Source organism: Anas platyrhynchos, chromosome 6 (genome assembly GCF_047663525.1).
Source record: "Anas platyrhynchos isolate ZD024472 breed Pekin duck chromosome 6, IASCAAS_PekinDuck_T2T, whole genome shotgun sequence".
Classification (NCBI taxonomy): domain Eukaryota; kingdom Metazoa; phylum Chordata; class Aves; order Anseriformes; family Anatidae; genus Anas; species Anas platyrhynchos.
In genome coordinates, this window is record NC_092592.1 from 24618022 (window position 1) to 24633058 (window position 15037).

At 39.6% G+C, this 15037-nt stretch overlaps 1 protein-coding gene across 1 annotated transcript; it reads right to left on the minus strand.

Moving 5' to 3' along the window:
• Positions 1 to 4149: 4149 nt before the first annotated feature.
• Positions 4150 to 14250, minus strand: SLC35G1 (solute carrier family 35 member G1). Its single transcript, XM_027460445.3, has 3 exons — positions 13456 to 14250; positions 9565 to 9745; positions 4150 to 9052 (listed from the first exon to the last, which is right to left on the minus strand). The coding sequence occupies exons 1-3, from the start codon at positions 13733 to 13735 to the stop codon at positions 8293 to 8295; spliced, it is 1221 nt and encodes a 406-aa protein (XP_027316246.1). The 5' UTR covers positions 13736 to 14250; the 3' UTR covers positions 4150 to 8292.
• Between the last annotated feature and the right edge of the window lie 787 nt (positions 14251 to 15037).

Sequence of the window (15037 nt, forward strand, 5' to 3'; positions counted from 1 at the left end):
AAGAAGTTCCTAATACACCAAGACTTACATGAGGGAAATTAAATGTGGACAATGATTTTTCTTTAATTACCTATCTGGAAGATATTTTTAAGTGTACATATGAAAGACGACATCTGTTTTCTCTCAAAAATTGATCAACAAAGACTGTAGAGAAGTGCTTTCAATCCTGAAATGAAGCTCTAAATATCCAATAACAGGAGACTAAAGGCACATTAGAAAAACATTACAAAATGTCTGTGGAAGCACAGAACTTGGAAAGACAAGTGTCCTCTAGAAAATTTGAAAGAGCTAAATCAAATTGCCAAGAATATTCCCCTCGAGAAAAAGAGTGTACAAGTTTGTTGAGCAAAACTATGACGTCTAGAATGTTACAGGCTAACATAAAATAACACCCACTGCCTAGAAACCAAGGTTTCCAGGTTTCAAGAAAGGCATATTAAAGAAAAAAAAAAAGTGTTTAACACTAGCGTTTTTATTTTCTTCCATTCTAATCCTGGGATAAGAGTTGTAATCTGAAGTAAGCAACACACTGTCAAGGGTATTCTTATATAATCAGAAGAGAACAAACTGTTCCTTTTCTTCCCTAAATCTGTACCCAGTGAGACAGACAGAGCTCATCACGAGGGCTTTGCTACAGAGAGCTGCCACTGAAAGAACAAAGATTTTCCCTGACTTTTCCTTTCCCTTCTTTCTCCCCACAACCCTTCTTAGTGAAGATGAGACAGAGCAGGCTGTTCTCTAAAGGTGTGTCTGTCAAAATGATGTGCAATAGAAACTTGCATTAATATTTGACAGTTCTGTTGATGCAGGAAATATGGTTAATCCTTAATTCCTACAGTTTCCTTATCTTTTTTAAAAAAAAAAAGTTAATTTCACACCCTCTTTCCCTAAAAATACAACATAGCCTAACTGCATTCGTAACATCATAAATTGCAATCAGCTACCTGTTTTTTATTTCAGATTAAGAACTAATGAATTGCAGGGGAAATACAACTGTGTTGTTTCTGCAAGGGAAGCAGAATAGCAAGATGAACAACATGAGCAAACCAGGCTTCTGGGACAGGAAAGCCTACCTTGCTATTTGTAACCCTCCCACAGGAGATTTTGGATTGTAGCATTTCTTTGTCGTTCCCCGTTTTTAATAATGAAGAAATGTTTTGCCATATGGCAAGAGTGAAGAACATCGGCTAAGTGTTTTCATATGGACTTCCTACATACATTACTACAAATAGCAGAAAGCAGAGTCTCATTCACACCATATAAATATGTTTAATGAAGAAATTGAATACATCTATTACAAGGCACTGGTTGGCATAAAATATTTCTGGTAGAGCAAAAGAAGCACACAATCAAGATTACTTTTGAAAAGTATACCACTTTTTCTTCCACTTCCTGATCAGAACGTGATAGTGGCTGAACAGCTTACACAGTAATGTAAAGCAACATTTGGTTTATGAAATAAATTACAAATGGAAAGTATAAAATAAACATTAGTATCTGACTCACACTGCACTTTATATGAAAGAAAAGGGATTTGCCACATACCTTTCCAAGTTATATTAAAAAAAAATCTCTCCTTTAATGTTCCTTAGCTTCCCCAAAACTTTACAGCACTTCCTATTAAATAGAACACCTACTAGTGCCAGCTAACCCCAGCAAAAAATCCTCCAGCTAACCTTTCAATGGAAAGCAGATTGACGAGTATTTTTCCTAGCTCAGAGCAGTTAAATGTATCGCCTCCTCTCTTCCTAATATTTCCCTGCCTTTAATTAAGTTGAAGTTGGAACAATTGCTCCTGAAGTCAACTATGCTTCAAGCATTGTGCTGCTGTGCTCAGAAGCTTGCCTGACTTTTCCATTCCATCAGTGGGTCTGACGACGAGACTCATCCAGCAGACCTGGTCCTGTCTATCCTCCTGTGCCAGAGCTACCAGCGTAGCAGCTCCTGGAGATCCCTGACATTGGAAACATTTGGCAGTGGGGCCCTGGAGATTAGGAACAAAGAGATGCACATACTCTGCCTGAGCACCCACAATGGAGAACCTGCTTGGGAACCTCATAGGTGTCACTCCCTGTCCCTGTCCCCCCAGTAAAAGTCATGGCCAAACAGGCAATGTTTCTGCAACCCCCCTAAACAGAAGAAAAACAGGGCAGTAGGTACAACATGCTTGTCAACTGCTCAGACAGCATACCTGCACTACTTTCATGCAAAACTAGAATATTCTAATATTCTAAATATCTAATATTCAGATGAACCCATCAAACATTACTCCCAAAGAATTTCAGTGGGAGAATGTACTTGTCCCCTACCCTCCTTTTTTTTAAGAACACTTAGGACATATTCTAGATATACAGATAGTACAATACTCAGAAAAATCCAGTATTAGTAATGATATTTACTTAACATTGTGTACATCACACTGCATGGAAACTTCTATTGTCTAAAATTGTAGGTTTGAGTTTTTAACATGATTTAATCTTAGGTGCTAAAGAATAAATTAAGAAATAGAGCCCCACCTACTGACAGAACAGCCACAGTACCCAGGAAAAATTAACTTGATACTTGCAGGCCAGAAAACATGAGTTTTCTTCCCAACTGCCTTCCACACAGAGCCCAGAATCACTTTATACCAGCAGTGCAATAACTGAAATTTCTCTTTCCCTTTGCTCAATATTTAAGCTCAGATGACAGAGTAGTTTTTTATTATCCCTTCCAGAAATTACTCCTACTTTACAGAATAACATAGGAACTTTACTCCACAGTCAGAAAATAAAATTCAATACAAAGTTAATTGAGAAAACAGAAGAACCAACTGGAACCTACTTCAATGGTCAATCTGTATATTGTATATTGTATTACCTCCTTCTAATGCTTCTAAGAATGCTTTATTTAGTCTACAAAGAGACACCTGAGTTACCCTCTGAAATATTTTGTAACTTCAGCCAAGTTTGTTTTCCAAGTAATAACTGGGATCCTTTCTCATGGAATGTGTAGACATAATTCTAGAATTTTGTTTTAAGAGTCTTGCTGTAAAAGTCTTAGTATTTCATAATAGCCCTCATGACTTAATAGGATGTGTGACTATCAGATTGCAAATAAAATATGGAGGGTTTAAAATGTTGTTTCTTGAAAACTCTTTTTCCTCTTTCCCTTGAATCTTGAATTTCTATATAGTGTATATATATGTGTGTGTATATATATATATATATATACATAAATTGACCCCCGAAGCCTACAGAATTTCCCAGATAAAATTGCAGAGCTTCTCTACAGAATTCTTTCACAAGCAGTCTTTTGCTTACACCTGCTACAGTAAGCCCTCGTGGAAGACCATTGCTGTTCCTTTACAGCCCAAGAAACAAATGGTGTCAAGTCATCTTACAGTGTATAATTTTGTGTATATATAGTGAAGAAGAGGGTGCTGGCTGGACAGAAAATTACTACTAGTAATTCCCCATTATGGAACTTATCTTCCCTCTTCTATTTTCCCCTCTGCAATGCCAAGTGACATACAGAAATAAAGATTCATTACATGGACAAAACTCTCAGGCAGGCAAATGCCATTGTGCACTTCTGCTATCTTCTGCTCTTACACAACCAGACACTATTGTAGGAGAAATCTGTTAGAATAAAAATGAAAAAACAAACAAACAAACAAACAAAAACCTACAATCCTTTTGTCATGTTTAACAATGCTGGCAATTTTGCAAACAAGATAATCATTTTTTCTTCTGCTTTTTCCTCCTTGGTGAGAAGTTAATTATTGAAATAGTAGATAATGGGAAGTACTGGGACGAATTAAGTATTACCACTTGATGGAAGGGACAAGACTTGAATTCAAATCAAGATGCATACAGAGGAAGAAAAAAATAAACTGCCACTTGAACACTGGAAAATACAGCTTCACTGACCCACCCATGCCAGTTTTTCCAGTTGAGATATTACCGTATGGAGAAAGCTGATGGAGCTTCTTTCTGCCTACAGTTTGTTTTTAAGGCATTAACAGTGACACAGCATACTAAGAAGTAGTAGCAAGATTTGAGGCATATGTTCATATTTAATAGGGACTCCTTCATTAACAATTCTTTCACAAAGCTTTTATGATCACTACGTTCAAGTATGTTCTACTAATCAATGCAAAGCCAGAGATTAATTCTTCAAGTTCATTTTATTAGCAATGATGAATATAAATCTCATATGAAAATATTCTTGACATTTTGATATGTAAGAAGTTATCTATAAAAATATAGTACTACATAACAAAGCCAGTAAATTCTACAAAACATATCATTTAACATATATTTAACAATATATAGGACACAGTAAAAATCTGTTAATTAATGCTGAGGGTATTTATACCTCATTTTTGTCAAATGACAGTTCACATAAAATATGAAATTGCTCATTCTGATATACAGAAGTGCTACCATCGCCGATTTATAGAAACATGTATGTTTTGTCCCAAAGTTACCTGCATCTGCAGGAACATAAAGCCACAACTTTTCTTTGGATGGACAGGCAGTTATGACCACGAAAACATTCTATTGATAACTGCAAAGTCCTATTCAAATCAGTGCTGCACATCTGTCAGCATTATGAACCCTGAATACACACACAGGCAGAGATCGTGCTTCTACTGTCCTTGTGGAATTGATGACAGATGAGCCTACACTGGTTAACAGAGAACTGGAAAACAGATTCTTCATGGTTGATCACTGCCAATTAGCAAGGAAATAACTTTTTAGGACGCTGTCTCTTTAGAAATAAGCTTTCCACCAAGAGACAGCTCCTGAACAGAGCTCTTCAAGGAAGAGAAAATTAGCAGGGTAGCAGTGTTTTCATACTAAATGATGGTCAAATATGTGTTACCCATCTTATTGTTACCAAATACAGGAAGATCCACCTTAGAACAGCTTTTGGAATGGGAAAAGAGCCTAGTTTCAGAAGAAAGATAGCACATTGAATTAGTTATTTCACCAATGCTGTTATGCTGAGGTTGCTTCATGTCTGGTGTTTGACAAATGCAAGAAATCCAATTTAATGCACTTGTCCACACAATGAACTTGTCATATTCTTAGTGTACAAATACCTTGAGGGCTTTTAGAGCATACCTTGACAACCAGCTTAACCTGAAACTGGCTGCTGCACAGTGACAGTACACAGCTTTTTCAGATACCAGCTTTGTATAAGAGTCATGTACATAAGGCTTTAAGGCTGTAAAGTCTCACTGAAGACAATAGATGATAACAGTGATTTGCATAGTAAAGAGCATAACAACATGCTTGTGATTAATCAGTAACAACTAAATCTTTTAACACTGTGTTTATGTGCAAAACAACCGGTAATTACTTATTTCTATATTCAAGATCCACTGAAATCAGTATGTTGAATTAATTAAGTTGTAATTCCAGAGTAACTTTATAGAACAGCAGTTACAATGCAACAATATTCCATCGTATTACAAAGGAAAAGCTTCCTATTAGGAAAGCACATTTATCGAACATAAATACTGTAAAGATCATAAGACAGAGGTGATGAATATTAGTAATATATTTCTGACGTAAAGCTTAGAAAAAAGTAACATTTGACCCTGAGGAACTTGCTGTATGAAAACTGGGGGAAAAAAAACACATCAGAGGAAAGGAAAAATAGGAAAACTGGTCTGAAATAATAAAGGTTCAGCCAATTTCATTTCAGATGAAATGAAATTGGCTGAACCTTTTTTCAGATTCATTTAGGGAAGGGAAGAAGAGAATTTGACCATCTTATTAGGCATTGTAAAAAACATCAAACCTTCAATTACAAAAAAAAGAAAAATCCTTGGCCTTTTGCATAATTTCATTCTATTCAGGGCTACCAACTCAGAAAAAAGAATTACCAATTACTATGCCAAGTTGCTGACTTTAGGTCAGCTTATTTTCTGCATTTACATAGATGCCTAGTGCAAGAAAATAGTCCTTTCTTCAGTAGCATGTTCTCAACTATGTGTAAATAAGATTCGTAACTATTGAAATCACATGAGCTAAAGAGTTTTCAATATAAGCTTATTTTAGTCTGTACTGACAACATAGCATTCACACACTGCAATTTAAACTTCTGGCTAACTCCCCTTCCTGGTGTTTTGACATAATGATCAACTTCAGGACACTCTGGTTTTGCCCTCTGCAACAACCCTACAAAAAGTTACTCAGCTGAAGCAGCTCACCACATAACCACATAACCACCAAACCAATGGGAGGAACCAAGACTAGCTGACAACTCAAATTTACATCAATCCGAACTGCTTTGGAACTGCACCTTTATGAGTGTTAATGTATAAACACATGTATATAAACATGAAGTGAAGCAGTAAAAAAAAATGCAGTCTATTTTCTGTTCCTCCCTTGAAAGGTGTTACTCAATGGCAGTGATGGCTGAGCAGCAGAAGAAAGAGTCCCAGTCTACAATTTCAAGTATTAAGTAAAATGAGGGCTAAACTGGAAGTTTTATTATTAGACCATGTTTTAAAGAGATGTGAAAGCAAGTTGCATACTATTCCTGACCACGTCAGGAGTAGCTGAACTTCAGCTGTCAAGAGAAACAGGGATCAGACAGCCATACACAGAAACTGATTTGATCATGAGGATGGAATCTGCTTGTGTCCATAAACATATGTAGATTCAGGGTGTTGGTTTAAGTACAGAATCTTGCACAAAGATAGCTTCTCTTATCTAAATACATCCCAAAGTACCATACACGTTCCACTTCTTCAGGACTCAACTCTCCCAGAACTGCTCTGCAGGATGCAATTGTTTATTGGCTACAACATGCTCCTTTAGAAGACATGGAAGTGCGTAAATAAATATCTGGAACGCCTTGTGACGCAAAGGATCATATAAAGATACAACTTAAATTTTTATTTAAGGACTACTGAAACATGACTCAAAAATACACAAGAATTCATTTGGGAAAACACCCCTACCTTACACTAAACATGTATTCCTTCTCAAACAGGAGGGACATTGAGATCAATAACAAGCTTTTTTCCTTAGTATTTGTCACTATCCTAATAAAAGCTATCAAAATGAAAAACTGCATAAGAGAAATGACCAAGTGCATTAAAAAGGCCAGCTGGAGAAATGGGGCTGAAGCTACCCGCTAGCACTGCCTGATACAGCGTGCGTCAGATGCACATGCATAGCTCCACCCTCCCACCAAACTAAACTCTCCACAAACCTGTTCTATAAAACCTTTGCCACAATCTTGGCGAATCTGCATTTTCTGTGAGACCTCAATTTGTCTGCATTCTCTTGTAAACTCTCATGAAACAGGAGGATTTACATTAAAGCATTTGCTAACTTTATGAAGGCCAAGAAAACAAACTTGGTCTCATAAAGAATTTTGTACAGAATAATTTAAACAAATCAGTCTTAAGTAGCATTTAAAATAACCTATATTAAATATCTAAAAAATATAATCTTTTGCATAGAATAAAGAAAAGTGCAGCTACAGCATAACATTCTATACCACAAGAAATTACTAATTTACCAGTGGTATATAGCTAACTGTTGTCTCTCCCGAGACTACAGCAACTACAGTCATATTTACTGAGAACATTATATTAAAAGAGAGGGATTACATTGTCTCATTGTCTGTAAAGCACATATAAACTTTTTGCTTTTTTAAAAAGCAAGCAAATCTGAAAAATTAACTATCAAAAATTATTTCCCTTGACATGACTTGGAAAGACGAAATATCCTTTGTTCTTTTAGAATTACATTAAATAAATCCCTACATATTTGGTTTCTGTTTTGTGAAAATAAATTACAAAGCTTGTAAGAGTGCAAGCTTTATCTGTTCTAAAAAAGTTGACTGTTTTTAGGATTAAAATTCTTTATTTCCTTCTAACTTCTTTGCATTGCAATCCCTCTGGTAATCAAGCACAGGATAGTACCAAATAAGCTTTGGAGAATTCTATTTTCACAGCTCAGAGTATAGAAAGGATCTAAAAAGTAGAGAAGTAGGTACATGAAGTTTAGGAAAATAAAAGTCCAGCTACTGTTGTCCAGTTTAGATGGAAAGCAAGCAACCTTTAAATATCTTCCTACTTCACATATTTGCATGCCTAAATATAATAAAAAAAGCATATACCTAACCAGTTGTTAAAGCATTTTCTTTTTTGTTTAAAAAAAATCAACTTTTATTGGGTATAGTTTGATACTATAGTTTCATGAAATATTTAAAATAAATAAAAATAAATATTTTATATATTTCAAGATTGCTCATTTCTGTAATGAAACAGTGTCTGTGTAGTTAGATTTCATTTTGTTTAGCTTTTTTTGAGCTTTGCCGCCACTTACGAATGGCAGTTCCAGAACTACTAGCTACTACGCAAAGAGCACCACCCACAGTCCACCAAGTTGGTAGATGATTGAGAAAAAGAATCTGTAAAATAAAAGCAAACACCACATCCATTGTTTTCATTATGGCTACGGGTCCAGCTTTCTCTATCTGTAATGCTTTTGTGAGAAATATCTGACCCCCTAATCCTAATAAGCCTATCAATATTAGAAAAACTCTGTCTTTACCACAGTATGGTAAACGCCATTCATTCATAACAAACAATGCTATAACACATCCAATTAAACCAATGACTGCATAATACCAAATTGACAAAAAATAATGCACAGATTTTCCCACCTTTCTGAGTATAACAAAAGTTGAAGCTGATGACACTGTGCTTGCAATTGCTGCAATAGTTCCTTTAAGATGATCTGCGTAACTTCCTTCAATCCCCGTAACGTTCGACCCAAACAGAAATGGTGGTCTGGCAATAAGAACCACTCCAGTGATTGTGAAGAGGGTAAACAGAAGATCCCAAATACTGTATTTCTCTTTGAGAAAGATCCATGCCAGCAATGATGTAAAAACAGGACTGCTAAAAGTTATAACTGTGGCATCAGCTAGAGGCATTACTTGGAAAGCATAGTAGAGAAGAATCATTGCACTAGAGCCAAGGAGTCCTCGGAAGAAAAGAAAAATTCTTTTACCTTTTGGTCCCAAAAACCCTGTTCTGAAAATTAAGAAAAACAAGAGTGTCACATTAAAATATAAACAGATATTGGGCATGAAATAAGCAAGCCAATGACATTATTGTACAAAACTTCCCAAATGATGGACATATCTCAAACATCAAAACACTTAAACGTTTGATCACGGAGCCGTTTACTTCCACCACCACATGCCAATCACATTTAATGTCAGGAACCTATTCTAGTATTAATTTTGTGCTTGCAAATAACCCCAAAATTATCAACAAATTATCTCCTATTTTTAACAACACTTCTACAGAGTTTACATTAGATGTATTGGTCTTCCATGAATTAATTTCTACATTTCAGGGAGTGAAAGATTTTCAGTTTTCTGAATTGAAATAAGAAATTATCAATTAACCCAAAACAACACAGTTAGGCATACAAAGTCAGATTAACAATAATATCACAATCTGATTTAAGATCCAAATTATCGAGTGATAGTTCCAATATCTACTTTTAATAAATAACTTTATATTTTTTCTACACTTACTTGTAGTATATTAAACCAGGAAGAACAAATGCCATTTGGAAAATGCATCGAAATGCACTCACTTCCACTGAATGTACATCTTCTATCTTTTTAAGGAATAAAGAGGCCACTGAGAAAAGGAAGGCAGACAGCAAGGTATAAAAAAGACCAAGTCCTGGACAAGCAGCTTTCTTCTTTGTTCCTGCAACAGATAAAACTCCGGTTAGTACTGATCTGTCCAGCAATCAGTGGATTTGTTTTAGATGTCTTTACATACTGTAGTGCTGTGTACATTTGTAGCCATTCTTGCAGTACACAGAGGTAAGCAAAAGAAACAAACGCAAATACCACATTTATTTACCAGACCTACCTTGAAAGTATGTTTCACTAATCACCACAGCCCTCCTTTTTTCCTTAAAACTGGAGATAAAAGATAAAACACTTTGGATGCAAAACTATTCCTGCATTTCTCATAGTCCTATGTCAATTAGCAGGTTTCTTTGAGGCACGACTGCACTTTGGGATATCCATTACAGGACTAGTTGTGTGATTCTGACTACCGCCCATGGTCACTAAATAAAACTGACTGCAAAATGGGCCATGGTCAGATTATGAAATACCAAAACTCATTATCAGGGCATTACTGGATTATTGAATAAGTGTATTAAGGTTCCTAAGCAACAATTCAGTTTCCTTTCTCACATACACGTACAAATAAAAACTGCATAAAGAACCACACTTCTGTTATACCTCACATGCATTTTACAGCTAGATGACCCTAAATTTGATCTACAACTACAAGAGTTTTAGATTCTTTCAGCAAGATATTATATAAGTATTTTATTCAAATAAATATCAAGCATTTTAAACCAGAAGAAATGAAGGTCCTTAGCTTTAAAACACCTTTGGCCTCCTACAAAGTACTGGTAACTATAAAACTTCCATGAAGACCTTAGCTTCACCTTTGATTACACTTATCTATCAGACTCACTCCTCCTGAAGCAGTTCCTAAGTCTAATGGCTTCTATTCAAGCTTGCTTCAGGCCTATTCACTTCAGTGACATACTCTTCCTCGTTCCACCCATCTTCTCCACCCTCTACTATAAAAAGAAAATATAAAAAGTGAAAGCAAACAGAGAGAGTGAGCCTCTGCTGACCTCAATGCTGTCTCCAAAGAAACCAGATATATTTTTTTCCTCCCCCAATATTACTTGCTGCATAAGAGGAACAGTCCTGCCACCAAACTCAGAGGTGAAAGCCATGGAAAAGAACCTCTCTCGAAATCAGAGTGGGATGTTACCTCACTATATTTTTTCTTTGTGTCTGCTTAAAATATCAGGGGTTGCCCTTTCTTCTACAACACCCTCTAAAGATTAACAGCGAACTCCACATCCACAAAGCGGTGTTTTGATAAAAGGATGCCTCATAGCACACACAGCGCAGCAGCCACAGAGCCTCGCGTTGAAGCATTATCAGCAGGGCACTGCTGTGAGTTGCTTAGCAACTACGTATGGTTTTGAAGGTTGTTTTTATTTTGTTTTTTTGTTAATTAACAGAACTTGTCACAAACCATTTTGATCCTCCCTGAGATCAGCTCTCAAGACCAAGGGCCTTTATCTTACTGCCTCAGAGCTGTAACTGTGGGCTGACAATTCGGTACAGCATTGGTTCCTGCTTTAACAGCTCTAAAGACCCAGGCTGTACAACAGCAAACAGGATTTAAAATAGGCAGAAGGCCTACTTTTCAAGGAATACAGCCACACAACAGCTGAAAATGAATGGCAGTTTCTACTAGATAGAAATATTTCTATTTAGCAACAGTCACTCACATAAAAGGAACTATTAAAATTGCCACTAACCAACACAGGTCGTGGACGTCTATCAGCCATCAAACAGAGCAGATTTAAAAAACGTTTGTGAATTACATAATGTCCTAATCCACGCAGTCATGCAAAAGAAATACAAAATCAACAAAGTCACTAATATTAAAGCAAGGGGAATCAGACTGGCCAATGACCAAAATGGGAAATCCAAATGCAGGCTGGCTTACAGGAGAACACAGCACAAACAGAGCTATTATCTTATTTCAGGCACGATAGCTTGCCTGATTACTACAGAATGAAGCCAATCTAAATAATGGAAGTGTTGAAATGGAAAACCAGTCAAATTACAGCAAAGCAAGCTAAAAGGATCTTACACCCAGAATTAAGCTTTGGATTAAAAGAAAAACCAAAAGGAATTCATTTCTGTAAGCTGCCCAATACACCTAACCTACCAGAAAGGACATCTTGTAATACTAGAATTTAAACCATCGTTTCATATTGCCAAAGCATATGCTCAACACAATGAGAGCGTTTTATTTCGTTTTAAAAATAAAACAGTGCAAGTTCCTCCACCAAAAACAAGAACTGCAGTTCTAAAGTACTTGTTTCAAAACATGTCCTAAGACAAAGTTCGGTTAAGATAACATTCCCATCCCACAGAACGATAGGCCTCCAAATGCTAATCCCATGCCATCAAGACACTCAAGCACTCACACTTTTTGTTAGAAGTGTTGCTGTCTGAAAAAGTTTCAAGTAGTACCCATCCTCTCTTCGGAGTGGCTATAGATTTTAGACTTGGCCTTCCAGTTTCATTCCTTGGCTATGTCCATGAATAAAGCTTTCAAATGATCTTCCACTCCTGTTTCAAGTCCTAGTCAAATGCCTCCCATTGCATGCAATCATCTGTGCAAATTCTCTTTGCATTTTAATGCCATGCTTTCCAACATCTTTTATACTTGAAAAATATATATTGAGAAAAAAAAATCAAACCACCTCTTACATACATGCAAACTTAAGAGCGGTAGCAGAGGCATGATAGGCCACAGGGAAAGAAGTCAATGAGAACTTGTTTCTCCCCAGCCTTCAGGAAAGCCAGGGGAAGGTTATCTGTTCTTCACATAAGAAGGACCAGAACAGTTCTCTCAGACCACAGGAAAGCACCACGGGCACAACAGCCTGCCTATGAACTAACCACGGTCATGCAGACAGGCATGAGTCATAAAGTTCACCCATTGACTCAACATTTTGCTAGACTGATTACACACAAAAAAAGTTCTTTTGCAAATAACTGCAAGTTTCTTGGGGTTTCAAATATTGTTTTTTCCAAGCTTTGCCTCAGTACTAATGTAAACTTCACTGGTCTGCCATCTCTTTTGGCCTCTCCATAGCTCCCTGTTTAACAAGGATTGCCGTTCTATACATTTTCTACTAGAAAATTAATTATAGTCCATATTTAATAGGAACTATTCCCCAACATAGTTGCTTAAAAAATAAGCATGTTTAAGTACTTCAGGTGACTTAAAGTTATTTTAAGCTAACATTTACGTTTTAAAAGGCAGCCACGTTGAGCCTAGAACAACATGTTGTACATCTTGCACTAAAGCTATGGCTTCATCAATTCAAAATAACAGAGTAAAGTGAGAGTCTGACAAAGTGAAGAAGAATACAGTCACACAAAAGTATGGTAGCAATTACCAGGGAAGTCACAGCTGTAAGCAGAGTCCCTCCCCGTTACTTTCAGGAGGGCAGCGATGCCCCTTCTCAAAACATGCACAGCGCTGCCAGCTGAACCTGTCAGCTTGGAGTCACCCCAAACCAGCCTCACTTCACAACAAGAAGCGAACCCCAACACCTGTGGCCGCCCCGGAGCGGCAGGCAGCGGGGAGAGGAAGAAGAGGGTGAGGCCGAAGGCGCTCGCCCCGCGCCCCCGCCGGCTGCCAGGTGCGGTGCGGTGCGAGCCGGGGCCCCTGGGGCCGCTTCCTCTTCCTCTGTCCCGGCGACAATGTCACTCCGCGGGCGGGCAGCCCCGCCAGGAGGACGCTGCCCCCCTGCCACCAGCCCCAGCCCCTTCCCCTGCCGCCCTCCTCACCGGGTGCCCCGCAGCAGCGCGGCCAGGGCGAGCCCGAGCAGCAGCCGCAAACGCGGCACTCTTCGGCGCCCACCGCCTCCATGCCCGGTGCCGCCGGGTGCAGGCAGGGCTGCCCCGTGCCCGCATCGTCCTCCAGCCCCGGCGGCGCCTCCAGCTCCTTGTCTGTCCCAGCCGGGACAGCGGCAGCCTCGCCGGCCTGAGACAGCACCATGAGGGAGCCGGGCTCCGTGCGATGCCGCCGGCTCCTCGCAAGCCGGCAGGCACCTGGCTTGGTGCGCATGCGGTGCCGCCGCCCAGCGCCGCCCGGCTCCCTCCCCCGGCCGGGGCGGCAGCGCCGTGCCCCTGAGGGGCGGGGGGTTACGGTCGAGCCGCGGCTGGTTCCCCCGGGGCGCCGGTCCCCGTCCACGTCCCACGGCGGGCACCTGCCCGCGGGACAGCGGGAGCCAAACCCATCCAGGGCAGGAGGGATGGCGCCGCCGGCTCTGCCCCGCGGTCCCCTCGGACAGCGGTGGCCGCCTGAAGGGGACCCGCAGAGCCGTGCCCGGGCGGGCGGCCGGGGCTCGGCTCGACGGAGCGAGGCCGCGGCGCCTCGGGAGGGGGAGCCCGCATCGCGCCGGAGAGAGCGGCGGGGCCGCCCCCCGCCGGGCCCCGCTGCTGGCGCCCTCGCGGAGCCCTCACGTTGGTGGCCCTGCAGGCCGCGGGCGGGCGCCGCTGGCAAGCTTGGCGCGGCGGCGTTCCTCAAAGGGGATAAACGTGTGGAGAAGGATGACGCGGGGCTGTGCAGGGACGCTGAAAAGTCACCTGAGCCCGTAATAAAAAGTACATTGCGCTTACACGGGACTGCTGCCTCATGCTATCAGCTCCTCCCGCCCGCTCACGGGAGGATTTGCGCTGCTCTTTATCTAATATAATTGACCTTTTATTTCAGCCGTTCTCTACAGCGCAGTTCGAAGCCTTGCACAGATTTGAACAGCTCGGCTTTCTTTCCACGGGCCCATTAAAATTTAATTGTTACGAGCAGTGGCACTTCTGTGAGAGAGCTGCAGTGTGCACCAGCTGCATCCATAGAGGTCAAAAGGCATTTAGGGGGAAAGGCATGCACTGTGCACGTGGAAAGCCTTACAGGGTGGTTAGCAGGGTAGGAACATCATTTAACCACTTCCTCATAGTATATTTTCCTTAAATAAAGCAATGCTGCCTATATTTTTACACAGAAGAATCAGAAGGGGTAGCTGGCCAAAATGAATAGGAAGTAGAGCAGCCCCTTTACCCATCTAAGAGCACAGAGAAAAAGCAACACAATAAATATTGAATTCTAAAATTCTTCCCCTTTTGAGCAAGTTGAGCTGTTATCAATAATTAAAATCGTAATTTATCTTATGAATCTCCAATAAGAGATTTGTCCTCGCACTAATCTTCTAGTTGCATAAATTAGTGTTTATTGTTAACAAAGGGAAATGAAATATATACCTTTAGCAAAATGAGTACTACATGGTAAATATAAGCTATTTCATACAAAGTATTTTAAGCTTTCACTCAATATAGTCATAAAAACTGTTTCAAGCTTTCCTTGTCTCTGATG